The following is a 27,911-nucleotide window of genomic DNA, read 5'->3' as shown; positions in this document are numbered from 1 at the left end:
TGCCATTTTCAAGGTTGCTTTTCATGCAGTATGTAATGTAGCTGTGTGAGTGTAAGCAGTCTTCAAAGTAAAGCTGAAAGTGCACTATAAATAAAGTTATTGTCTCCCAATAGAAAGAATTGACTCTGTACAACTGAAACGAGTCGTTAGTAATTCAAATCCCACTTCCTTGACGGCTACACATCATGGGATAACACATTTGCATAATGCACGCCTATGTTCTACGTTGGCCTGCCAAGAACAACTTGACCCCGCCCACAAACACGTCATTCTACTGACGACTGCTTCTTTAATCTCGGAGAGTTCAATGCGGGATTCAAAAAACTCTTGCTGTTGAAAAATGGATCAGTATTCTGTTTATTTGGACCAGCTGCTCCACTGAATCACAACCTGTAAGTATGATAAATAACAGATGTTTATATTTTCTATAGAGCATTCAAAATATAGAACTATGGAAATAGGCATATCGTTTCTGACACCGCTGTACGCCGTAGACCAATCACAACAAACTAGGCCATCTGACCAATCAGAGCAGAGCAGGCTCAGGAAAGGAGGGGTTTAGAGAGATTGAATCTTTGAGAATCGCTGGAAAATTAGGTGATATTAAATGCATATTTTGAGAAAACGGAAGTGTTTTTTGACCTTGCATGCATGTCATCCTATTGTAGGAGACTCCCGAAACAATATTAGGAATCGTAAAAATGGCATAATAGGGCACTTTAAATGTTTTAAAATAAGTCTGTTATACTCAAGGCTGTATTTATTTGATTAAAAAACAATGTTATACTCTTTACTGACACTTTTGTTCAATTTATTGCATCGTTGCTGAATAAAAGTATTAATTTCTTTAAAAAGAAAACTTACTGAACCCAATTAGTGAAACCTATTAATTTGTATAATTTTCGCAAATTCCATCTTTCAAATGAAAGTGATTTATTATTAAATATTTCAAGTAATACTGGGACATGTTCAAATAAATTAATATACCCAGTCATCTGAAAGTCATATTGTCTATATTAAAGTGTTAGATTTGTTCAATATCTAAATAAACCTGCTTTCACATCCCTTCTATTTGATTTATTATGAAAAATATAATAATAAATATTATTTAATATTAAGTTATATGAAGTGGCAGAACATGCAACCTCTAAACTAGGAAAATAACAAAAATGACCAATATTTAAACAAACTACTTTCCACTCAAGGGCTTAATTTGGTCCTACATTCAACCGTTTGCACTTCCGTTGTATGTGAAGAACCGTGCAAGACATTCTGACAGGCAACAAGAGAGATAAAAATGACATCCTGGAGCGTTAGTCTTGTAGTTTTTCACACCTGTGTAGACTGACGTCGTTGGAATGTTATTAGTGGCTTTAAATCCAGGGAAACTTGCAGAACACCAACTGACCAACATCAGTAACTTCTTGCCAAGAAGGACCATAAACTTGTCAGAGTGCTCTAGTGCCGAAAGCATATCAAGTACATCCTTAATGACCTGAAAAGCAGTTTGGTGAAGTGCCTTCCCCTACGAAGATTGGAATTTTGAGGACGGGCTGGATTCCAAGCACCATTAAATGTCTTCAGAGAGTGCTTCGATATTAAGAGTTTACACTCCTTGACATTTACAGCTGGGTTTTGCAATCAAACAAATGCACGATCTCAGTAGCTGCCTCTCTGTTTCGCTCCTGTGCTCCGAATAATCTATCAGAGTGAAGAGGAGCTCTGGCTGTAGTGCCGAAGCACCAGCTGGTCGTATATTGGAGAGCAGGGTTCACACAATGGCAGCTCTGAGGCTGGCGATGTGGGAGATTCGCTGATCGAGTCCACGAAGGAGTCTCTAAATGGCGAAGGTGGTGTCAAGGCACCCAGGTCCTCAAAATCAGTGGTCCTGACTGCACACGAAGAGTCATAGGTGCATTCGAAAAGACTGGCGGGTGAAGCCCTGCTACTCCCACCGGTGATGATGCCCCCAGTGATACCGACCGCAGAGCGAGCGTTGGTGTTCACTGTGGCCACCACGTCAGCATAGGTGGTGACAGTGCTTGGATGCGGCCTTTCTTGCGGGTGGAGATGGAAAGTATGAGAGCAGGGTCTGGGTACTGGGGCGGCGGCAGCGACGTTTTCACCTGCCCCTGGCGGTGAACCAGGCAGCATCATACTGTTGAGTTCACTGATGTTGGCCGTGAATCGACCAACCACACAGCTGATCTGATCCATGATGGAGGTCTGGGGTGGGTTGCCGTGCTGTAAGCGCTCCGTCAGGTAGGAGGGTATAGCCACTACTGATGTGCGCTCAACAACACGCTCTTCCATTTCGCGCCTCTGCATCGAAGGCCGCTGGCACACGGTTGGAAGTGGCGAAGGGGTCTGGGGGCAGTAGGTTACAGGGTAGCGCTGGTTTTTCTGAGACCCGTCATATGCCAGCTTCACCCCTGTGTCTGGCGGACGATCACAGCCCTTTGAGAAGGGCTTAATAATGGCAGTCTGGTTGGCCTCTTCCTTTTTCTTAATGTGGATTGAGATCCGCTTCCACAGGTTTGGTCTGTAACTTCTCTCATTCTGTGCCCAAGTTACTGTTTTGCCGTTGGAACTGTTGAAAGAAAACAACACTTTATATTAAATATGATTGATTAATTATACATAAATACACATGTTAAAGGGATACTCAACCCCAAAAAGAAAATTTTTTCAGTAATCACTTAACCCCATGTTGTTTCAAATCCCGTAAAAGCTTTGTTCGTCTTTGGAACACAATGTAAATATTTTGGATGAACACCGGGAGACTTATGACTGTCCCATAGACTGCCAAGTAAGTTATACTGTCAAAGTCCAGAAAAGTATGAAAGACATGTCAGAATAGTCCATCTGCCATCAGTGATTCAACTGTAACATTATGAAGTGACGAGAATCATTTTTGTACCTTGTGGTGAGGCTGACACGAGTGTACGCTGCCTGCGTTCAGCTCATAATCTCCAAAATGGTGCTACAGTGATGTGGAGAGAAACAGAGGAGATTGTTGAATAAAGTAGTTATTTTTGTTTTCTTTGTGTACAAAAAGTATTCTTGTCGCTTCATAACGTTATGGTTGAATCACTGATGGCAGATGGACTCCTGGTTTTCACCCAAAATACCTTAAATTGTGTTCCGAAGACGAATTAAATCTTTATGGGTTTGGAACTACATGGGGGTAAGTGATTAATGACAAAATTTTCATTTTGGGGTGGAGTATCCCTTTAAAGGTTCCATGTGCAAAAATTGAGGTAAAAATATCCCAAAAATGACCTACACGCATCAAAAGAATGAGAAGAAATAAGGGCGATGATGTCATAAAAAAAATGTCAAGTTATAGTGCTGCAGAGATATCAACCTTAATTAGCATTAGCATTACTAGCCCCGGCCCGACAAGTGTCGTAATACCAGTTTCGGGAGGCGGTATGCGGGCAACATAACCACCAGCCAACCTGCAATACACAAATAACTCGCACGGCTTGTGGGCGTACTTATACCTGATGTCAATCGTGTGGAAAGTACAGCCCACTACTTCATTTCAGTTCAGGGAAGAGAGCGACTGAAGCTCTTGGCAAGAGACCACCACCACAAATCAAATCCGATAAGAAAAGGAGCCGAACCAGAGTAAACATCGGCACTGCTTTCAATCGCTGGAGACAACTGATGGACCTGAAAGAAATGAGGTTCGACACCGAACTTGCAACATTTCTTTTCGATTGGTAAGTTAGATGCTGTTAGTATTTCGCTAGAAGTTTGTTTTATATGTTTGTGTATTTTTTTTCGGGAAGTTATAACATAGAAATGTGTCGAAGGCTGTTCTATAAACGTGCTAATGTTAGCGATGGCTAACCGTAGCTGCGTTTGATAATTAGCTAGCTATAACTTACCCATTTTTTTATATCATAAGTAACCTGCTCTGTCTAGTCTGTTGGTCTCCGTGTCCTCTTTGCTTCGTGGTTTTTCTGTACGTGAGAAAATTGATGTGTGGCGTGAAAGCGTGTGAAAAGAGTCAATTGCGTGTGTCTCACGGTGAATGCTTGAGAGTTGGCAGCTCTGGTTACGTTGGTTGGCGCTAGCTTGGTCAACATCAGCTGTCTGATGTTGACCAATGATGTTGACAGAATGCTGTCTGTCAAATTAATTTAATTCAAATAATGTGTATATACAACTCAATGTAATATGAACAAAACTAATATGAACATACCGGCCTTAGAACCAGCTGCAGGGCGGGATTTGCGCTGAACGCGGAGACTTCCGCCACTTAATATGTTCGTTTAGAAACACGAAAATGTATATGTTCTGCACACAAAATATTGCATTCGGTCAGCCACACGTGCACCGTACCGAAAGGCCTGTACCGAAATGGTCCGGTATGAATACACGCACCGTTACACCCCTAATATATATATATATATATATATATATATATATATATATATATATAATACAGTACAGACCAAAAGTTTGGAAACATTACTATTTTTAATGTTTTTGAAAGAAGTTTCTTCTGCTCATCAAGCCTGCATTTATTTGATCAAAAATACAGAAAAAAATGTAATATTGTGAAATATTATTACAACTTAAAATAATAGTTTTCTATTTGAATATACTTTAAAAAAATTATTTATTCCTGTGATGCAAAGCTGAATTTTCAGTATCATTACTCCAGCCTTCAGTGTCACATGTAACATCCAGTCTATCACATGATCATTTAGAAATCATTCTAATATTCTGATTTATTATGAGTGTTGGAAACAGTTCTGCTGTCTAATATATTTGATGAATAAAAGGTTAAAAAGAACTGCATTTATTCAAAATATAAAAAAAATTCTAATAATATATATTCTTATAATATATTTTCTTTACTATCACTTTTTATCAATTTAACACATCCTTGCTGAATAAAAGTATTGATTTTATAAAAAAAAAAAAAGAAAGAAAAAATAATTACTGACCCCAAACTACTGACAAGTAGTGTATATTGTTATTACAAAATATTTATATTTTAAAAACATAGCTTCTTTTTTTTTTTTTTTACTTTTTATTCATCAAAGTATCCTAAAAAAGTATCACATGTTCTGAAAAAATATTTTAAATAAACTAAACTTAAATAAATAAACTTTGATAATGAATCATCATATTAGAATGATTTCTAAAGGTTCATGTGATAATGATCCTAAAAATTCAACTTTGCATCACAGAAATAAATGATAATTTAAAGTACAGTATAATAAATTTAAAAACAATTATTTTAAATTGTAATAATCTATCACAATATTAAATTTTTTCTGTATTTTTGATCAAATAAATGCAGGCTTTATGAGCAGAAGAAACTTCTTTCAAAAACATTAAAAATAGTAATGTTTCCAAACTTTTGCTCTGTACTGTATATATATATATATATATATATATATATATATATATATATATATAAAATGTCTGGAAAAAAATTTAGCTGATATGGCTACTAATAATAATCACCAAGAGATACAAGTAGGAAAAGTGAGAAAATTGTTTAGCAAATTGTTAATTTATTGCAAAACACTGTTTAGAAACCCACATAACAACAGGGTGTTTTGTGCAGGGGTCACCAAACTCAGGTCCTGTTAAGACCGCTGTCCTGCAGAGTTTAGCTCCAACTCTAATCAAACACACCTGCCTGGAAGACCTTTATTTGCTGGTTTAGGTGTGTTTGATTAGGTTTGGAGTTCAACTCTGCAGAACACCAGCCCTCCAGGACAGAGTGTGGTGACCCTGGTTTTATGTAACACAAAGAATGAATAGAGGGTTTTATGCCTCTGTGATGATATTAAGTGACTTGACTGTCATGTAAATGATTATAAAAAACATGCCAGTATATATCAATTGAGAAACTATCTGCCTTTCCAACACAGAAATTTAGACTGCATTCATGGACTTAGTATAGATTTATTCAGGCCACAGAATCACCTTTTTCAAAACAGTGAAGAGAGACCTTACCCCTACTGCTGCTATGCCCTTGCTAGTGTGTAACCCTACAGCCTATGTCATTAGACATCCCAATCCAGCCATTCCAAGTGCAGTTACCACTCTCATCCAATCCTGTATGTCAGACAGGAAATCTTCAGTTCTCCTAATGCACCTTGGGACCCATCGACCCAAATGTGCATAACTCCGGGGTTGCTCCAGGAATGATTCACAGGCATACAGGGTAATTGGTTGGGGCTCTTTTTTTCTCTTTCGAGGGGAATACTGGCTTTTTTATGTGCTCTAAAATATGCTCAGTTGAGTAGTTGATTCATTTTCAGTCTAAACTCATTTTCATCCTCAAAAGCAAACCTTTGGCAGGCATTACGAAGAGATAAACAGATTTAATGTGAGCTTTATTTATATATTTATTTATTTTGTCAGAAGCAGCTTTTTCTGCAATTGAGAGCAGTAACTGCACATCATCTTATTATAAAAAGGTACAAAATAAGGATTTTTTTTTTAACTGACATGAAAAATAATTGATATTTCATGCACCATTATCCTTAATTCATTCAGTGTGAATCCAATTAAACCAAAGAATTATTTTTCAAAGAAAAAGTAAGAAAAAAATGGTTGTCAGTCCTCAACTTTAGAGAGCTGAAGAAAACAATCTCAATTCTGAAAATATGACCAAGCATTTTTTGTAACATCTCATACAAGGTATCATTAACTAAAACCCAAATAATTTTGGTAATAGAAAAAAGCTCAAATAAAATATAAAAAGAAAATATTAATGTTAAAATAAATATTATAATATAAATAAATAAATATCGAAATCAAATTCAATATAAATATATTAAATATTAATACATACAATTACTAATTAAAAATAAATATTAGATGAAAACCTAAATGTTGCTTTAGCAACTAACTGAAAGAAGTTTTAGGCTAAAGCACAACTGGAAGTAAATAAAAACTAACACTGAACTTAAAATAAATTATACCTAAATACTAAATTAATTTAATTGAATTACGAATTAAAATGACAACTATATATAAGAAAACAACTAAAAATTTAATTTTAAAACTGAAAATATAAAAATACCAGCTAACTTAAATTATTAAACAAATCATACAACTAGAATAGCATATAAATCATACTAAAATAACACTGCCCCCATACTGACCTGACTGTGTCTGTGCCAGAGCATCGTCGTCTGAACAGGTTAGCCAAGCTGCTAGACCGGCTAGCGGCTGATGCAGCTTTCCCGTCACCCACGTGCATCCTAACAACCGTCGACGTGGTGAAAGCACTGCGTACGTTCCTCTCAGGTTTGGCCAACATGATGTAGACTTTGGGCACAAACATGCAGCACAGCGCAGTGGTGGCACTGAGACTAACAGAAAAACACATGGTGATTATCTTGTAGTTTGAACCGAAATAAATTGGCACGAAAGCCAGCCAGATAATGCAGGTGGTGTACATGGTGAACGCAATATATTTGGCCTCATTGAAATTGGCGGGGACGTTGCGGGTCTTAAAGGCATAAAAGGTGCAGCTGAGGATGAGCAACCCATTGTAGCCCAACGGTGCCACCACTCCGAGCGTGGTAGTGTTGCAGATGAGGTGCACCTCGCGTATGGACGGATAGTCGTAGATCACTTGCGGAGGTTCCATGATGAAGAGCGCTACGATGATGCCCAGCTGAATCAAGATCAGGATGAAGGCGATGACCAGCTGGGCGCAGGCGCTCATGAAACGAGGCTTTTTGGTGCAGATCTTCTTCTTGCTGCCCGCAAGGATGCGAGCAATGCGATTGGTTTTGGTGACCAGAGCTGAGTAGCTCATGGCAGGCGAGAGCCCTATTCCTAACCTCTGCAAGTAACAGTAGGCCACATGTGGTTTGACGATGAGGCAGAACGTACACAGGTACCCCAAACAGATGCCAGCCAGGATGATGAAGCACAGCTCTCTGCTGGAGGACTTAACCACCGGTGTGTCGTGGAACCTGATGAAGACTAAAGTGACGAAGATGGTGGCGAGCAGGCCGAGGCAAGCGAAGACCACAGCGGCGATCGGCTCAGGATTTCCCCACAGAAGGAACTGCACCGGGATTGGCTCACAGCCTGAGGGACATGAATTTGAAAAGAGGTTAATGTAATAACTAGGGCTGTTGATTTAACACATTCATTTGGTGTGCGATTTATTATGAAAAAAAAAATATTACAATTATAAATGCATTCAACACCCTGTCCCAGACCTTTATGTAATCTTACACTGCATGCTGTTAATTATGTGGTGAACATGATGCAGGTTGACGACTGACTGCATGATGTAAGCTATTAGAATACAGTTATATGTCGCTAAAATAAAAAATATGAGGGCAAAAATGGCCACATAGGTTTTTGTCTTATATTTATATCATTTGATGTAATTTAGCAATATTACACAAGCAAGAATGTTTTTCCTTTAAGGGGTCATATGATTCGATTTAAATTTTTTCTTTCTCTTTGGAGTGTTACAAGCTCTTGGTGCAGAAGATCTGTAGAGTTGCAAAGACTAAAGTCTCAAATCCAAAGAGATATTCTTTATCAAAGTTTAGACTAGGCTAAGCCCCCCTGAAACGGCTCATTCAAACACGGCCCCACATGTCTACGTCACTATGTGGAAATATTTGCGTAATGCCGCCCAAATGTTCACGCAAAGAAAGAAGGTGTGGTAACGCAGTAAGTGTTGAATCAGCAATGTCAGGAGATGATATGTGTATCTAGGCGAAAGCAAAAGCAATTTATTTGGCTTTCTGAAAGTAGATGCATTTAGTAATCTTTTAGATTACTTACAACAGAACAGCAATGCCATTTCGTGAACCTAAGAGATGATCTACGACAGAAGCATGTAACAACATCCAACATGTAGGACAACAAAATAACAAACGAAAGTAAAACAAACGAAAAACTGCAAAGTTTACTCAGAGCTAGATGGACTTGACTTGAGGAGGAAATTCTGACTTTGCCACGACAATCTGTCACTTCTGAATCAGGTACTGTAAGTATGCTTTATTGTTAGTTTAAGTATTTCCTATTGAGTGTTTAAATGCCGAGTTTTGCACATCGTGTGTGCGCACGTGCGTGTGTGTATGTGTGTGTGTTTGAGAACGAGAGAGAGAGAGAGAGAGAGAGAGAGAGAGAGAGAGAGGGGCACACAGTGGAGTCAGCTGTCTTAACCATCCTTGGCTTGTGTACTGCAAACACATATAAACTGTGTCTGTCACGTCACACGTCACATGTTCCTCATTCGCGCTTAAACTATTTTGAAAGATGAAGCTCGTGATTATGGAAAGGGGCGTTACATTTCTGACGAGTGCGGTGTTCTGCCAATCACAATGCACTGAGTCAATTGGCTAATCAGAGCAGACTGCGCTTGTTGGAAGGAGGGACTCTGTAGAAATAGATGACTTTGAGAGAGGCAGGGCATAGAGGACCTACAATAATGTACAGTATTTGAAAAATAATGTTTTTTTTACATTTAAGCATGTCAACATATTCTGTTACACAAAATACACCAAATAATGATCTTTTAAAAAGCATCATATGACCCCTTTAAATATCTGCATGATTGCAATTGATTTTATACAACAATACAATAAACAAAGTAATATAGTGTTACATTTTACACACAATATTGTCTGTTTTGTTCAGTTTTGCAAAAGGAAATACATTAGTCCTAAACAAAGCCACTGCAGAACTGTTTTGCATTTTTTCAGCAATACACAGCAGTTTTGATACTGAATGAATCCACAATCCATAAAGACTGGATGGGTCACTGAATGACTAACCCATTAAAAAACAAAAAACTGGTGGTTTTAGTCTCCTATTTATAATTTCATATTTCAATATTTAATGATTTTTTAGGAGAAAAAAATTATCTGTCAAATTTGATGTGCGATTAATTTGCAATTAATTACATTAATCATGTAATTAACTAGTTTAAAAAACTGAATCACTCAAGCGCCCTAGAAATAAGGCATTACTGCGAGTTGCCCCTGGAACTTTAAATAAAATGTTTCCACTTAAGGGGTTGCAATATCACATTAAGATCTATGTGCAGTGCAAAAAATATTTATCATAATTTAGCTATTCTGTATAGTGCCCACCTACAGAGAACATCCATCATTATGCAGAATTACTGTGCAACTTATATATAAAAAAAAAAATAGAAAAAGAAAATGTGCAAAAACAAACAAAACCATCCGTTCAACCAAGCGCCATGCATTATGCATTAGAGGCTGGCAACAAGCACTGATATATTTAGCATGTGCAATTTGCATCAGCAGACAGTGAATGAGGATGAAGCTGAATCTTGATTTGGAGAGCTTTTAATGAGGTTGGTCAGATGACACTGAAGGTTTGGTTTTCACAGTTCAGATTCACAAACTAGCAACACCAAGAGCTACTCTGGAAAGTGAGGTCAAAGGCTTTTGTCAAAGTGCCTTTAGGGCAAGGGGCGTACTTGGCAGCAATCTTTTGTAATGTCACTGGACAGCTATTTTTAATCATGCTTTGAAATCTCTGTAAATGTTTGTCAACATTACACTTCTGTTACATGTTTCAATCAGAAATAAAATATGATACCAGCTGCACCATAAGCTGCGATACTTGAGCACTAAAAATTTTATTTTTGAGACTGGTCCAGCTAAAGCACATGCATTAATGCTCATATTCAAGTATAAATGTTAACACTTTACAATAAGTTTCAATTCGTCAATCAGCAGAATTAGTTCGATTTAATAGAAGCATGTATCATGCACACAATGACCAACCATTTTTACATTTATTAATATAGATCAGGGATTCCCAAACTTTTTGTTAGGCTTACACCTTTGACCTCAGATATTTTCTTGTTAATATTTCAATAATGTAACATATTTGCATGTTCACAGTAATCTGATATTGTTAATGGTCGTATGACATGCAGGTAAACAAATTATATTCAGTACATAAGAAAGTTTTTTTTTTTTTTTATTTGTTTTAATTTTTAAATAAATTATTCATTTTAATCTCCATTTTAATTATTTCATGATTTGTCAGCTTTTCATGAATCCCCAGTTTTGGAAACCCTGATAGAGTAATGTTTACATATACTAAGATCAGTAAATGTTTTTTTAATTACTAATGTTGCTTATTGATACTTCATGATATCTAATGCATTAACTAATGTTAAAATATTGAAGAGTATTATAAAGTGTTACTGTTTGCTCTTCAATATGAGTATTAGCATATGCACATAATTGGAAAAAAACAGTTTTTAGCATGATTTAAACTTAAATAAGGTGATTGGATATTTTAATTGTTGGGACTTGTGGACATTTTAATTTCTCCTATTTATATATATAAAAGTGCACCATCTCTGTTATAGAGTCTTTGTACAGTGCATAAATGCTATAAACACTAGTATAAAATCCAAAAACTACTAAATTAAAAAAGAATTGCAGGTAGTCAAACTCAAAACCACCTGCTACTAAATGTCGAAAATTGGCATTAAGGCTCTTGCGTGAACAGCAGAGTGGCCTTGGCTCTCAGTAATGCACTACATGCTGAGAGACTGCTGCTTCAGGGCTTACGCTTGACAGCAATTCTGGAACATTCTGATGGGGACCCCCGCCAAGTCCAAATCTCTGTTTTTGGCATTAAGTTGCCATGGTCCAGATTTTCAAATAACGCTCTAAGAGATAAATGGGTCTCCTATGTTATTCAGTGACCCAGATACTTATATCATACACTGCTGTATGAGATGACAAGCTTATGTGGCTGCTCCAAGAAGTTTAGAACCATGGGTAAACAATGGTTATGACTTCTGGATGAACTACTAGAAGAACTACATTTTGCTCTGAAGGTGGATGTAAATTCACCTGTGAGGTCATCTGTAGGCCAGAATCCAAGCTCGCACATACGACAGGTGTATTCATCAAACACAAACTCGTTTTCTTTACATGGAGTGCAGGTCCAGCAGCAGCTCACCTCACCCTTACGGATAACCTGAGGTGGTCAGAACAGAGAGGTCAAGTTATGTAAGCTATAGATTTCTGTGAAGAAAATACTTCAGCTCTCAAAGCTGCCACCACAGTGCAAAAGTGTTGTGGGTGGTTGCAGTGCACTGCTATGCGGTTGCTACAGTGTTCCAAGTGGTTTATAGTGCATTGCCATGTGGTTACTTAGGTGTTTTGAGTGGTTGCCATGTGGTTGCTAAGGTGTTGTTTGTGCTTAACATCTTACCTCCAAGTTTATATGATAATCTGCTCTCTAAATATGGCTTAGGCTTCAGTATGAGTCTAAATCAATGGGATTTTTTCAAACATGTATCATCCACTATGAGAAATTTCCATGTCTGATTGCTTGGAAAACATCTCTCCCCATTAAGATACACGCTGTGAGATAACTGTTTTTATCAAAACTTTTGGTTTAAGGCTTTTTCCCGTAGGAGCAGGCATGACCATTTGTAAATTTCATTTGATTGGCTTTCAGGTTTCATCCGCTTTCAGCTATTTTTACTGTTTACCGAACTTTATTTTTCTTCTTGTTTTTTTCCCTACAGCAGCTAATGTACCGGAAATCTCACACATTCACAGAAAATAGCTTAATTCCATTTTTGAAAATGATTCCTTTTTCACCTTTATCTGAGCTTTTTCACAAGGATCACTGCACACTGATCTGATGATGGCACTGCTGTTGGCCCAAATCTCCTCGTCATCCATCTTCAGCCCACTGTTGTCCCAGCTGCCCACGTGGATGTAGCTATAGTCCTCCTCACTCATCTGTTTGAAGTTCATGATTTCATATCTAGAAAAACAGACGTACATTCACTGTTATGGGCATGAAACGGTTAACCCAGGGTAATTCATGTTTTGCTCATAAAGTCATTCAGTGTAAAGGAAGATATTTTTTGAAAATCACAATCATTCTCTTTAAAAGGAGTTTAGAAGCACATTCTGACTTGTGTATGGAGCAGAATATGAAAGAACCCTACCTCCCCGGGGAGTCTCCATTCTCATCAAACAGCACCAGTTCTCCCGAGACACCAGTGAAGTTTGTCCTCATGAGGAACTCTAATAGTTTACCTCCATCAATCGGCCGCATGGCTTCACACAGACCGGCGTAACCGGGACACAGAGACTTCTGCATGGCGTGCAGTCCGTAAGCCATTGAGTATATGGCATTGATCACAAAGCCCATCTTCGTGTCCTGAGCATACTGGTGTCGGAGCGACTCTTTCTCTATGAGATGTGTAGTAAAAACAAGCAATAGAACAAACAATATATTGAGTTCTTAAGTCTTTTTCTGTGTTATCTATTCAGTGCTATAATCTGCTGCAGTAATGTTTTTATCCTCATTTAGGGGCTATTCTCAGCATACTCTGATATTATGCAATTCTTTTGATTAAATTTTTGTTAATTTATAGATACATTATTAGATAGTTGAATAAATGGTTAGATGGACAAATAGATGAAGAAGTGGAAAGACAAATGGATGGCAAGATGAATTATGAGTACCTGAATGAACAGATAAATTTATGGTATAAAAGACATTTGAATGGATGGACGGATAGGCAGATGAAGCAGTGAAAGGACAAATGGATGTATGATGTAGACATGAATGAATAGATGAAATTATGGAATGATGGATGGATGGATGGATGAATGGATGGATGAATGATCAAATTCATGAAGTAGTGGAAGGACAAACGGATAGATGAATAAATGGATAGATGGATGGATGGATGATGAATGGATTAATTGATGGAATGAAAGATTGATAAATAGATATTTGGATGTGTGAATAGACGAAGTACTGGAAAGATAAATGATGGATGAATATATTCACAGATTAATGGATGGATGATGTATACATGACTAAATAGACTGAATGATGGAATGAAAGATTGATGGATGAATGGACGAATAGATGAAGTAGTGCAAGGACAGATAGATGGACAGACAAATAGATGAAGAAGTGCAAGGACAGATGGATGGATGGATGGATGGATGGAGGGAGGGAGGGCGGGAGGGATGGGTGACTGAATGGATGGACGGATGATGAACAGATGAATTGATGGAATGGAAGACTGATGTATAGATATTTGGATGTATGAATGGGTAGATGCAGTGGAAAGACAAACAGATGTATAGATGGATGAATATATTGACAGATTAATATATGTTTGATGTATACATGAATAAATAGACTGAATGATGGAATTAAAGATTGTCTCTTTTTTATCCATCCATCCATTGGTCAAAGTATTGGAAGAACAAATGAATGTAAACATGAACCGATGAAAAGACAGACATCCGGATAAACTGCCCTAAACTCGTGTAAGCTGTGGGTGACATGGGAGATCATGTGAGATCATCTTCCACTCACTGGTGCAGGTCTTGTTGTATTTGGTGCTCTCTTGAGGATATCCCTTCAGCCGACACTGGAAGCGGTGCTGCCAAAACTCAAGGAACCAGGGATCCCGGAGGTTCGTATCCGGCTGCAGGTTCAGATAGTAATCATCAAACCACGTGACGTAAGCAGACTGCAGCTTGATAGTAATTCCCCCCGCTGCCTCCCTCTGGAAGCCGTCAGTGACATCATAGCGGTCTGCCCAACCATCGCTGCAAAGTGTGCAAGAGACAAGTGAGTAATGAATGGCTTTTTTTAATAGAACAAACTTCCTTGAGAGACAGTCAGGGAGCCTCCCAGTCCAAACTGACCCACATAACAGGCAAAACCCAGTAGTTATGACCAGGTTCCCCTAAGAATTAGGTCTTGAGGACACAGCTGGCCAGTATTTCAAATCGACAGTACAGTGACAGACTCGTGATAAACCTCGGCATGAGATGTATGTGCTCCAAGGCTTCGCCATTAAACATCAAAGGTCTCTTTGGATGACAACAGAGGAGTCTTGACTTCTCCTTAATACCTTTTTCATACAAACACACAAAGAAATTAACTACAGTGTCCACTCCATCTATATGTTCTCGAACACTTCCTAAACTCATAGCGCTACATGTTACACAACTCAGCAGTGTGTGGGAGGTATCATTTTTGTTCTCATGGTAGGTGAGGAGAGGCTTTCATAACTTGTCCTTGGAGGCAAAAGCAATAGCATACAAGGAGCATGTTAGTAGCAGCTTGAATCATCTCATGGAAAAGAGCTCAGCTCAGTAAACCCACACACTGAGTCCAGCAGGTCAGCCTCCTTCTGCCCACTGCTGCTGCAGGAAAACAAAAAAAGACAAAAATGCCAAAGCAAAGGTGCCACTGCCTTTAAAAAAAGATGTCTGACAGTATTTTGCAGCACATTAAAACATATTACAAAATTACAGTAAGGTGAATATTTGCTATATGCATTTGATATTATTTTGGTGCCTATATTAACCAACAAGTAGAAAATATCTCGCTTGTTCTTTGTATGAGAGCACTAAAAGAGAGATATTTTATCAGTACATCTTATTTAAAAATGTGTGGATTGTTAGTTTGAATGAATTGTTTCAAAATACTGAATCAGTAATTTACTGGTGTCGGCACTCAAAGATGTTAATGGAAAATAGATTTTTTTTTGGTAACACTTTACAAAAAAGTTACATTTGTTACAATAGTTAAATACACCAGTTAACATGAACTAGCAATAAAAATTCTTCTAAAGCATGTATTAATCTTAGTCAAGGTTAATTCTTTCATTTACAAACACTATTAAAATCAAAAAGTTGTACCTGTTAAAATGATTTAATGGACCTAAGCTAACATCAACTAACAATGAACAGTTGTAATTTCATAAACTGTTAACGTTAATAAACATTGAAACAAATATGTTGCAACAAACCAAAAAAACAGCAACAATATATAAGTATTGTGACACAGTTAGTCTAATGCACACATAGCCAGTTTTTTAAATTATAAATAAAAATAATTGACAAAAGAGATAGAATATACAGAGCTAGTGTTAGAGGGTCAAGTAAATTTCTTTTCAGAAAAATTTAAAAGAAAACAAGTACATCCCTGGCGGGGGGAGTCAGATCAGCCCTCATCAGCAATGGATCAGCTCTTGTGCACACTTCACTGATAAACATTTTGACACATAATACAACACAATACAATACTGTTCTCACACTCACTAGTAGAGACAGATGGCTGGCCACAGTCTGCAAACTTCTCATTAGTAAATAATTGAAAGTCGTTCAGAGACGGAGGAGCCTGCACATCACTGTTTCCATGGCTGTGAATAGGCTGCTGAGAGTGGATGTTGACAAACAACCTTTGGTAACAATATTTTTTATAAGGATCAACTTGTACTGCAGTAACGCATGCCAAAAAAAAAGAAGAAAATAATTCCTATATAGATTTTTTTTTATGTAAATATGTCAAAATCTATAAACATTGCCAATTTTGTTTGATAATGTAAGATTAAAAAACCCTCAAATTCAATGCTTTGATGTTTGCCTACAAAACAACCAATGGCGGTGCAACCCTTTAAGATAAAAAAAAACCCCAAACAAAACAAAAACAGAAACCCCTTGAAGTACATTTTGTAATATATTTTGGCTTTGAAAGTTTAAATAAAATATATTATAAAGCAAAAGATTGCACTTTCGATTAATGTATATTTTAGAAAATATATAGAAATATATTTTAGCAATTATATATATAGGCGAACAAAAAAACACAAACGTGTGTGTGTGTGTGTGTGTGTGTGTCTGTGTTTGTATATATATATATATATATATATATATCAATTAATTAATGCCAATAAATCAAACATGCATATGTGGAGCATTATGTGTTTGAATGAAATCAGAATGCAACCAATATACCAAAGAAAGCACATGGAGTTTTTAAAATGTTTTGAGACACACTATCACTTTTAGCCACATAGAGATCAAGAAACTGGAACAGAGACACAGTGGCCATATTCTCACTGAACCAAAAAAAAAAACAACAACAACATTCGGCTACCTTCCCTGGAGCTGGTGTCTGACACCTCATCAAGCAAGCACACACACACAAACTCGGTCATCCGCTCATGCACACACACACACACACACACACACACACTGGCACCCCCATAAACATGGCATCTTCTCTCAGCACATCCAGGCTGTGTGAAATGCCCAGAGGCCCAGAATAAAGACCATGACACCATTTTCTGAAATAGATCCTCTTCAAATATTCAGAAACTACATAAATAAGCAAAATATAGGCCCCTACCACAGAGCAAATCAACAAGCTTGTAAAACTTCACCAAAACAAAGATTTTCCAGATGCACGCAATCTAATGTCATCTCATTTAAAAGAGCTGATCTCAAAATAATGGAGTTCGTTTGGGCACTGGAAAAATACCCAAAAAATCATTTAAAGAGTGCACTTCATAAATTGCAGATGGATTAAAAATCAAAACCTCACAATTTTCTTCAGAAAAGAAGAAATATTAACATCTCATGCTTAAAAAAACAAAAGCAAAAACAAATGTTTTCTCCCAAACATTTTGAAACCTAATTTTTTTTATTCAATTTAAAAAACAAATTAATTAATAAGGAAACGTTTTTATGATTTATACATCAGTGTGGGCGTTTCATGTTTTGGAATCTACTGTACACAAATCAGTTTTAATCTGTTAACAATTAGCCCACAGAGGAATGACACACACATGGAAGCTGCTGTCTTAAGCACAGAAAATAATATCAAATTTACACCAACAAATGCTATTTATTTGCCATATGTTTGTCTCTGTAAATAAAACTCATATAAGAGAAAGCATTTTAACTTTAAAAAAATTACAAACTTCAGATCTATGAGTTTATAAAACAGTCCTCATGTCCACCAATGAGCGAACACCTAATTATCCAACTGAAAAGCTCCTGAACAGAAGCAGAAATTGGAGGGATTATTCTTAGTTTAATATCTCAAAGACATAATACATTATTTCAGTCTGTAATATCCACAAGCGATTTATTAATGGAACAGCCAGAACTGAATTGGGGGTAAAGATAAAAATAGATCATTTAGATGTCACACTCCAGGAGATTAAAAATGGGAAGAACCATTTCTTTCTTCATTTGACACTATGAATAGCACGTGCACATTTTTCAAGATGCTGATGCCAAATCCAACTCTTAAAGTATTATTCTCGCAGGATGTGTCATGTACAATTATCTTTTTTGTCAGTCATTGAATGGTGAATTAGTCAATTTTCACAAACAGCTGACGCTTTTCTGATGTCTTTCTTAGATGGGAAGGGGAGCTACTGGTAAAGTTGATGCGTGTAAGAGTGTTTAAGAGACCATTTGTACTGTACCATCTGTAAAATCCGATCTAGCATTACAGAATTAGTTTGGTGACTGAACCTGTCAAGTCCTAATTACAGAATCAACAGGCTTACTCAAGAGTAGACATTATCATAACATGAATCAAGTGCCTATCACTGAAATGAACATAAATCACATACCTGGCTTCAGCAGTGGATGACTGTGATGATGATGACAATGATGGTGATGGCAACATTAGTGGTGATAACAGATAGAAAGATGAGCCTTGCTTCCATGTTTTGATCCATCCTGATTTTGTCTCGCTCTCACACACACATACAAGCAAAGAGTTGCAGATGATGATCAACAGGCATGGTATCTTTGAAATGGCTACAGAATTGGCTGATGACGTGGTCCTCTCTCTAAACACTAAATGAACACAAGATAACATGCAGTAAAAAGATACAGAAGACATGGGTGACTGGGGCTGGTTGTCACACTATGAGGTACACCTCAATAAGGTTTGAATCAAAAGCCCAAACACAAATACAGTATGTTTACTCTAAGGTTCTCAATTTGTGGTCAGGGTAAGTTGTCATATGTGCATCATTTTATACAAATGATTAATTAAATTAAATGTTAGTCTAAATGTTTTCTGTAATTCTATTTTTGGGGCGAAGTCATTAAAGTTGCAGAAAATACATTTATGTTACAAAAGATTTGTTTCATCAAATAAATTTTCTATTCATCAAATAAATTTTCTATTCATCAAATAATGTATCATAGTTTCTACACAAATAGAAGCACAACTGTTTTCAACAATGATAATAATAGGAAGTGTTTCTTGAGCAGCAAATCAGGGTAACACTTTAGTACAGAGACCAATAAACTAGTTGCTTATTAGCATACCTATTATCAATATATTTGCTGTTTATTAATACTTATAAAGCACATATTCTGCATGACCATATTCTACATCCCTAATCCTACCTAATACCTAAACTTAACGACAGCAGGAAACTGCATAGAAAAATATTACTTTTAGTAACATTTACTAATACAATTTATTAGTCATTTAGCAGAAGCTTTTATCCAAAGCGACTTACAAATGAGGACAACTGAAGCAATAAAAACTAACAAAAGAGCAACAATATGTAAGTGCAAATGACAAGTCTTGGTTAGCCTAACGCAGTACACGCAGCATTATAATACACATATATTAACTGAATAGTCATGACTCTATGGTATATGCATCTAAACAGAATATAAAATAAATTAATACAATATATATACACAAAACACATTATACTCTTGAGAACTGGTCACTGGAGTAAAACATGTGGCAATTCTGTCTCCTCTACAATAATTCCCAAGTGCGCTGCATAGTTGTTGTTTTATTCTGCAGAAGTAAGTGTTATAGATGTATAGTAAGCTTACAACACCTACACTTTGAGAGAGAGAGAGAGAGAGAAAAGATTTGTTGTTTTCTAAACCTCCCTAAAGTGCTTGCCACAGCTCACAGGCACAATTTCAGGAATGTTTTTTTGATAAGAAATGTCAGACAAAAATATAAATCCATGTGCTTAGAGTCCATGTTTTTGGGTAACTCACCTGCCAACCAACAGAAACTCTCCAACTAGGCGGCGCCGTCTCATGGCCATGAGGATGCCACGTACGGTCATGCCCTCGCAGAAGCAAGCCACCACTCGAGCTTTGGGCAGGTGGCTCCTGAGCTTATCGAGAAGACGGTCAAAACTCTGTTCTCCAGCATTGCTGTAGATCTTGTCAGAGTGAGCGATACAGATGCCCTCCTTTGCTGCCATGTCTTTGAAAGCCTCCATTCCACTCTCACCGTAGTTCCCTGAAGATTGAGAGATTGAATGATTTTGATTGAATTATAAAAGTAGTTAAACATTCGTTATAGGAGATTGTACACTCATTTCAAGATAATTTTGATTTCTCATGAAATGACCCTGTACTTTTTAATAGAATGGCTTCACCTGGCCATTTAGTCTAAATTAAAAACCTATCTGTTCGATAAGGCTTTTCATTCTGAAGCACTCTTTTTATCCTGGTTCTAGATTTTATATATTGCTGCATGTTATGATGTTTTTCTCTCCTTTTTCTTGGTTTTACTGTTTTTATTTTTCATTGTGTTATTGATGTTTTTAGCTATTCTGTTGTAAAGCACATTGGTCAACTCTGATTGTAGTAAATAGTGCTATATAAATTAAATTGCCATTGCCATTGCCATTACTGCTGAACTAAAAGCTACATGAATTAAGACGTCATGGTTATGGCAAAGTTTCCTAAATCATCATTTATATTCCATAAAAGTGTCCATGTTCTGTGCTTTGCTTTTTGGATACATTCAGTAAAAAATAAAGATAGATTTCACTTTTTCATGCTTAGAAAACTAATGAAAAACAGGCCATGGTGCCCTTCTTTCACAAAGCGTCAGGGGTAAACTACCCCAATTTACATAAAAATCAGGTCACCTACCTTTTGTGTAAGGAATGTTCCCAGCCTTCACACATTTCATGAGGTACGGATTTGACACAATTGCAAAGATGTCTTGTCTTGATAAAGAACAAACCAACACCTTCATTTCACACAAATAAATCTACTTTCACGTTTTTCCAAATCAATGCCTGACATCTTACTTACACCCGAGATTATGAGGATTAAACATTATTCACAAGGTCATTCCAGTAAAAAAAAAAAAAACCCTAGGAGTTGGCATAGTGGTTCACAGTCTGGACTCATAGTTTTGTCACAGGTTGCAGGTTTAAATTTGGAAGAGATGATTTGTTAACTGTAAGGTCGTTGAGACCCCCGTCACCATCCTGTCCCAGAGGAAAACACTTAACCCCAGGTCTACAAGGTGAGAAATGTCGATATCGATATTGATCATTCCTGGTATGCAGTGCATTTTCATGTACCCATCATATAGTCTCAATATTTTAATAATTTATACGACTGTTTATTATTAGAATGATTTCTGAAAGATCACGTGACAAAAAAGAGTGAGGTAACGGTGCTGAAAATATATTAAAACAGAAAACATTTACTTTAAATTCTAATCAAATTTTATACTATCACTGTTTTTACTGTTTTTTTAATCAAACAAACGCAGCACTGGTAAGCATAAGAAATCTCAGCAAGATAAAATGTGAAATATTAATATTAAGTATTACTGTAACACTTAAACTACTTTAAATATTGTTTTGTAACCGTTGTCTAACTTTGAATATTATTTTGTAATCTGTTAACTAACAGATGCAAATTAATGACATCACCCTCCATTAATAATTGTAAAATCACTTTTGATGGAAAAACAAAAAACAATTATCATTAAGAAATAGCGATGGATTTGATGGATTCTGTGATGATTTGTGCTTTGTCTTACTCTAGAACATCCTAAACTCTTTGCTAAAATGGCAGAAATCAGTGTGATGATATCAAAATGTGAAAAAAAAGAAAATTAAAAAATGTCAATAAAAAATAAAGCTTTTACTGAGCGATATTTACTGAATTTAAAATCCAGTTTTTTTTTTTTATTGACATTGTGTAAATAATCAAGGGGTAATTAATCAAATCTAAGAGCATATCCTATGCAAAAATTTGACTATCAAATGCATCTCATTCTTAATCTCTGTGATTTGAGAAGTGCACTTCCAAATCTCTAATCTCTTTCCTCAGGGAAGATCTTCAAATCTTTCACTCCATTCGTCTGTGCCAGTTCTGTGAATTAATTCCCTTGCTGCGCTCAGACTTCACTAGAACCTTCTGTCTCAGATAAAAATGGATATATAATTAAAAGAAATTTGAGTTACATAATATTTTACTGGCATTTCAATGATAAAAGGCAGAAAAAAAGTGGTCTCTGCAATTCAATAGGTCGGTCACAAGAAGCAATAACAAATGTGGGTAAAATGACCTCTGCACATAATAACAGAAAACTTTTGATGACCTCGACTGTCTCTTTCCCTCCTACAGAGAGACAGACGCTGCACAAGCGACAATCTTTAAACAGTGTGTTCACTCAAACAGGAAAACTCATTAATACCCACTGACACTGAAAACAGAGCTAAAGATGTAAATGATCATCATGATCGCCTTTAAGCTAATGATTTCTTTTTGATTGGTCTGTCATGAGGCCAAAAAAGGCCAAAACAAAAGCACAGCAGCAACACAATACATGAGCATGTCTATTAACCATTCACTCTGTGTACGCTGTATGCAAAGCATCATGGGGGTGTTTTCAAACATCAAAGACACTCTTGAACATGATGAAACCATAGACAGACAAATCTGCAGAAAGGTATGATGCTGCTTGACACATCATCTGAATGGTCTTTGTTTGAAAGGAAACTTGTGTTATTTTACTGATCTCTTTGCTAAGTTTCTGGATGTTGATCATGTGAGGAGCCTTGCTGTCTATGGGAGGGTCAGAGAGCTCTCAGTTGACATGAGGGTGAGTAATTAATCACAGATTTTTAATTTTCGGGTGAACTATCCCTTTAACATTCTTCTTTAGCAATTTCACTGGCAATTTTCATAACAAGCCAAAACTCCTTTTCTCCATTGGTGTTTAGCATGTTGATTGAGAAGCTGGTTAAACCCAAGTCAAATCAAATGTGACTACAAACATTTGGCCTATTTTATCCCTAGAGCTCACAAATGAGCACACAAATGACAAATGTCAAATTATGATATGATACAAACAAAGAGCTACAGAATATGCAAGCAGATGAATCAACATGGAGTATTTCACAGGTCCTTGTTCTGTATGTGGGTGAAAACTGGGGTGGGCTCCATATTTAACTACCAGCTGTCAATTAACACATGTCTGTGATGTGAGGTCATCAATTAACACCTGTCTGTGAACTGTGTCAGTAAACTATTTATCATTGTTAATATTAATAGTTGACTAAAACCATAAACAATATGTATTGTTACTTGAAATAAACGTTAAATTAAATATTTAAATAAATAAAAAAATTACTACTTGAGTTTATAATTTTTTCAGTAAGCTATCCACCAAGGTTAATATTTAACAGTTAACAAAATTAAAAGCAGAAAAACATTTTTGTTCCATGATATAAATAAATGTTAACTGAATAAAAAACCTTATTTTATTTTCAGCTACTGTAATTGCCAAAGCAGAATTTCTCATTTCTATGTAACTTGATATAACAAAATAACTAAAAATGAAATAAAAACTATATATTTAAATATTTTTAAAACAAAAAAATAACAAAAACACAGCACAACTGCTAAAACGTAACAAAAAAGAGAAATATAAAAAACCTTACATACTAATAAGAACAACAATAGTATCTCACTGGTACTAAAATAACATTGCTATGCACATTCTAGATATAAAGTCTGACTTAATGCAGTTTAAATGGTGTTACATTTTTGTCACCAAGTGTAATTTAATAAACAAATACATAAAAATGATTAGCAGATGGCATCTTGACTACACATGGCATATACTGCATCCGAGACATAAACTCTTTATAAGGACTCTCAAAAATGTGACATTTCCCTCTATGAATAATAAAGAGATTTCACTGTTTAGGCCAAGATAAAGGTGAACCAGACAGAATGATACATTATCACCTAATAAAATCCCAAAAAAGACTTGTGAAATACTAATGAGAGGAAGAAAAAAAAGAATTCTGCTCAAAAGAAAAGAATGATAATGAGTTTCATGGAAGATTTAGTTCTTTTAAGAAACTTTTCTCTACTAACTGTAAAAAAAAATCTCATAATAACCATGAAGAAAATATGTTTCCCTGCATGGAGAAAACACATACCTTCAGTGTGAATGGCAGATACGTAGGTCCAGTTGTATCTTTTGACGATGTCCACCATCGCTCTGGCCTGCTGGGCGTCAGAGGGCACCACCCTCATAAAGTACTTGTACAAAGACTTATCGCTGAGATCCATACTGGTTGCCGAATATGCAATCTGGGGAATGTTGAAGAGCTGAAGGAGATTCTGAACCTGGATGGCCACAGAACTGGATCCGGGCCCGATCAGGCCCACAATGGGCTTCTTCCCTTTCATGGGAGTCCCTCCATCTTCAGTTGAACACTTAGACATGCCTTCTTCCTCCTCGGCTGAGACTAGAGTGTCACGGATGAACTCGATGCTCTGCTCCAGCGCCACAGCTGAATGCCAGCAGGAGTCTCTGATCTCGCAGCCCAGTGTGACGTTGGGTAGGATGTGCGGGTCCGCGTTGATGCGGTCCAGGGTGTGCATCATGGCCTCCACCCGCTGAATGCCATACTGCTCGCGTACAGCGCCGCACTTGCGTTCGTGAACCTTATCGGCTGGTGGCTGATGATGGACAGAGAAAAGAGCCCCGATAATGATGTCACCGGGAATGTGTGCCAAGACACGTCGCTCGCTGGCCTGGGCCTTCGCTAAAATGTCCGAACGTGTAGGACCCAATCTGTCTCCGAGCAGCACAAACACCAGAAAATGTAAAATCCCCATTTCCTCGACCCTCTCAGATCAGAGTGTCAAATACTGGTAGGTTCCTCTGGGCACCTGAAAGAGTCACAAGAAGCAGAAATCTTCAGAACAATATCCTTGGAGATCATCAACCTCCCACTGAATCACAGAGGTGCATATTTGTGAGAGTCGTGATAAGGATGAGCTGTCGCCAGGGCAACGTCTTATTCTAAAGTGTGAGGATTTTTCTGCCTTCCTTGAAATATTTTGAGATCAGGAGGAAAACAAAGTTGAAATGCACATGAAGAAGTTCTTTTGCTTGGTAGATCTCAGTAATGAGATGCCTCATTAACAATGACCTGTTAGAAACAGAGAGCACGTAAATCTTAAAATATGTATTGATTCTGATTTATGTATTCATTCAGAATCAAAACCTCAGAGATTCTGCACAACACAGAGACCCGGAATATAATGATCTTATGCAGATTTGCAGCCACTGAATATTTACATGGCCTCTTTAACCTCCTTTCATTAATGTAAATGAATTATTAATTTCATTAAAATCAGTTTAGAGAGATAAATACAAAAAATTCCCCAGAATGATTTTGGTTACTTATAAGAGAGCCATTACATCATAAAACATATTGTGCTGTTTCCTTCAGTTTACAGGGTCTGAGGGCTATATTTTATACTTTTACAGATCACTTGGGGAAATCATTGCAAGCCAAGAAAACATGGGAGAGGGATTTGGGGATTGTTATTGATGTCTATCCATAATTTATACTACTTCCAGATGCAATAGACTGATAGAAACCCACTGTATGAACACAGAACCCCATGTATATTTAATAAGATTGATCCTTCATACTCACCTCTATGCTCAAAATGCAGAGTTGGTATTGATACATAGACGCACTATTTATGTTTCTCTATTGATTGGTTTTGCTCTGACTTAAAAGGAGCTACGATGCATTTTTAAACAGCAGACTTACATATATTCAGTTTTCCAACTAGGATGAAAACTCCGAATTTTTCTAACACAAAATTGTTGGACAAACTTGTAAAATGCATTGTTAAGTTGGATCCGTGAAAAACCACCAACAGTTATTTAACATAACAGAGAAATACATACCGCATAGAACGCGTGCTATATAGTTTATGTGTTTCTTTTCTTAGCAGTTGTACATTATTTGATCTATGTGATTGTTAATTTATACAAGAAGTTAGAGAAAAATGAATTACTTTGAAGCATTCGCTGTCTTCTGAACTCTCCGTGGTGCTGAAATACAGTCTGGAGCGTCAAACACAAACCAGTGAATTTGAATCAATGAATGGCAATAATGTGGCGAAATACCTCTTCATTTATCGCCATAACACATATTTAGGAACTGGGCAAATAAAGTATACGACCGTTCAAACCAACAAAAACATGACATCGAACTTAAGCACGAGGCATTAGACTTCTGTTGAAAAAGTGTTAAATACCTTCGTTAGTAATAATAGAAACAGCAATGATAACACATCTTACCGTTCGGTTGTTAATTTGGTCCATTACTCCTGCTCTCACAACCGAGGTGTCTCTGGGTGTAGGTGCACTTGCGATGCGCGTTCACTTCAGCGAAAATTCTCGCGCGCGTCACGTGACCTTTAAAAAAAAACATCTCATTCAAAAACATCAAATTTACATCTCGTTCTCGTAGTTCATGACGACGATGAAACCATATCGAAGTAATCTGTTACTCTTAAAAGAAAAGTAAAAGAAAGGTCTAAATATGTTATATATATATATATATATATATATATATATATATATATATATTATATAATAACGTTGATCATTAGACGTTGATCATTAGACGTTTTTGTAAACATAAACCTCTAAGATATGTTTTAAAAACTATCGTTACAAGGATTCTTTTTTATTGGAGTACCCGCCCTGTGTTGTAAGGTTTACCTTTTCCTGAACAGCTCAACTGATTGGTTGAGATAAATATTTTTTAATTAAAGGTCCGAATGAAAAAAGTTGTAAAGGTTCGACAATCTGGTATTTCACTGACTGTAAAACGCTTTTATTAGAATTATGTTCCCTTAAGTATTTCTTTCAGTGATAGTAACAGCGCAGATGCACAATTTCTGACTGCTTACCTCTAGTCACACGGGCACAGCGCCATCATCTGGTAACACAGAATATTAGATTCTTTATTACAGATTAGTGCTATTTCTCACCTTTTTGTTTTACATTTAGTGTCACGTACCCAGAAATAGCTCATCATTTACATGTAGTTTTATTATTAATATCACTTAATAAAAATAATTAAACTATTAAAGTGATTCCCTTTTAAACTAAAAGTTGATTATACTGTAAATGAAAAACAAACTTACAGACTAACTCCTTTTAAAGAAGAAGCATTGAAAGTTTCAGGATTGTACCCAGTCCATCTGACATTGTTTTGGTGTAAAGAAGAGAGAAATAATTTTTTTTTAAATATCTGTATTTTACTACAAGTGTAAACAAATTTTTACATATTAATTTGTACCTGTTATCAGGAATTACTGCTATAGATAATAATATAGACCACATATCAATACAGGCTAACATAAAATATTTAATGGTAAAAAATATACTGCTTACAAATATCTTTTATTTTATTTTTTTTGGCGCAAATCCAAGTGAATACTTGTGAATACTTGTGTTATCAAACATGTATTGTTAATAATATGTAACTTATATGAGTGAACTTATATGAGTATTATTTTTGTGTACATTTTATATAAATAATCTGCATATTTTATGTACTTTTTATGAAATGTCTAGTATCTTTTATGAATACTTTATATATATACACACACACAATACAATTAATTTGCAAGGTCATGTAGGACATATATAAGAAAGGACAGCCATACAGGGATATGCAGCTCCTCTACATGTTACTTTATCACTATTGGCCTCTAGATGGCAACAACATACTTTTTTATTTTATAGAGCACATAAAAAATAAAAAAAAAATAAATAAATAAATAAATAAATGTAAAAGTCATATTTTATTCAGGTAGTGGCATTGGCTGGTTATCACTTAGCTTCATTATTATACTGTAGATGTGTGATCCAAAACATATAACATTTTTTTTTATACCAAACAAAGTGCAAATCTTTTGATCGGTTGTGCAGTAAGGCTACAGGATTACTTTCACCAGATT

The 27,911-nt window shown here is 36.3% G+C and overlaps 1 protein-coding gene across 3 annotated transcripts; it reads right to left on the bottom strand.

Annotated features, from left to right (window-relative positions):
• Positions 1-415: 415 nt before the first annotated feature.
• On the bottom strand, positions 416-26,351 carry LOC132132523 (metabotropic glutamate receptor 5-like). 3 transcript variants are annotated; one of them, XM_059544929.1, is made up of 9 exons: positions 26,239-26,351; positions 24,068-25,069; positions 19,854-20,103; positions 14,377-14,612; positions 12,983-13,229; positions 12,627-12,795; positions 11,868-11,994; positions 7,146-8,085; positions 416-2,590 (listed from the first exon to the last, which is right to left on the bottom strand). In XM_059544929.1, the coding sequence occupies exons 2-9, from the start codon at positions 24,750-24,752 to the stop codon at positions 1,705-1,707; spliced, it is 3,540 nt and encodes a 1,179-aa protein (XP_059400912.1). In that variant the 5' UTR covers positions 24,753-25,069; positions 26,239-26,351; the 3' UTR covers positions 416-1,704. The 3 variants fall into 3 exon arrangements, with proteins under 3 accessions (XP_059400912.1, XP_059400913.1, XP_059400914.1); XM_059544930.1 differs by having other exon boundaries at positions 24,068-24,806; positions 26,239-26,346; XM_059544931.1 differs by lacking the exons at positions 19,854-20,103; positions 24,068-25,069; positions 26,239-26,351 and adding an exon at positions 18,443-18,739.
• Positions 26,352-27,911: the final 1,560 nt, after the last annotated feature.

Source organism: Carassius carassius, chromosome 49, assembly GCF_963082965.1.
Source record: "Carassius carassius chromosome 49, fCarCar2.1, whole genome shotgun sequence".
In the NCBI taxonomy this organism is placed as follows: Eukaryota; Metazoa; Chordata; class Actinopteri; order Cypriniformes; family Cyprinidae; genus Carassius; species Carassius carassius.
The sequence above is the reverse complement of the archived record's forward strand: the minus strand, read 5'-3'. Positions and strand labels throughout refer to the sequence as shown.

Excerpts from the sequence above, each read along its gene's own strand:
- LOC132132523 (XM_059544929.1), bottom strand. The coding sequence starts at position 24,752 with ATGGGGATTTTACATTTTCTGGTGTTTGTGCTGCTCGGAGACAGATTG. Across the intron at positions 12,796-12,982 it reads AATGGAGACTCCCCGGGGAG|ATATGAAATCATGAACTTCA; the intron begins GTAGGGTTCTTT and ends CTGTTTTTCTAG. Across the intron at positions 8,086-11,867 it reads GCCTACAGATGACCTCACAG|GCTGTGAGCCAATCCCGGTG; the intron begins GTGAATTTACAT and ends CATGTCCCTCAG.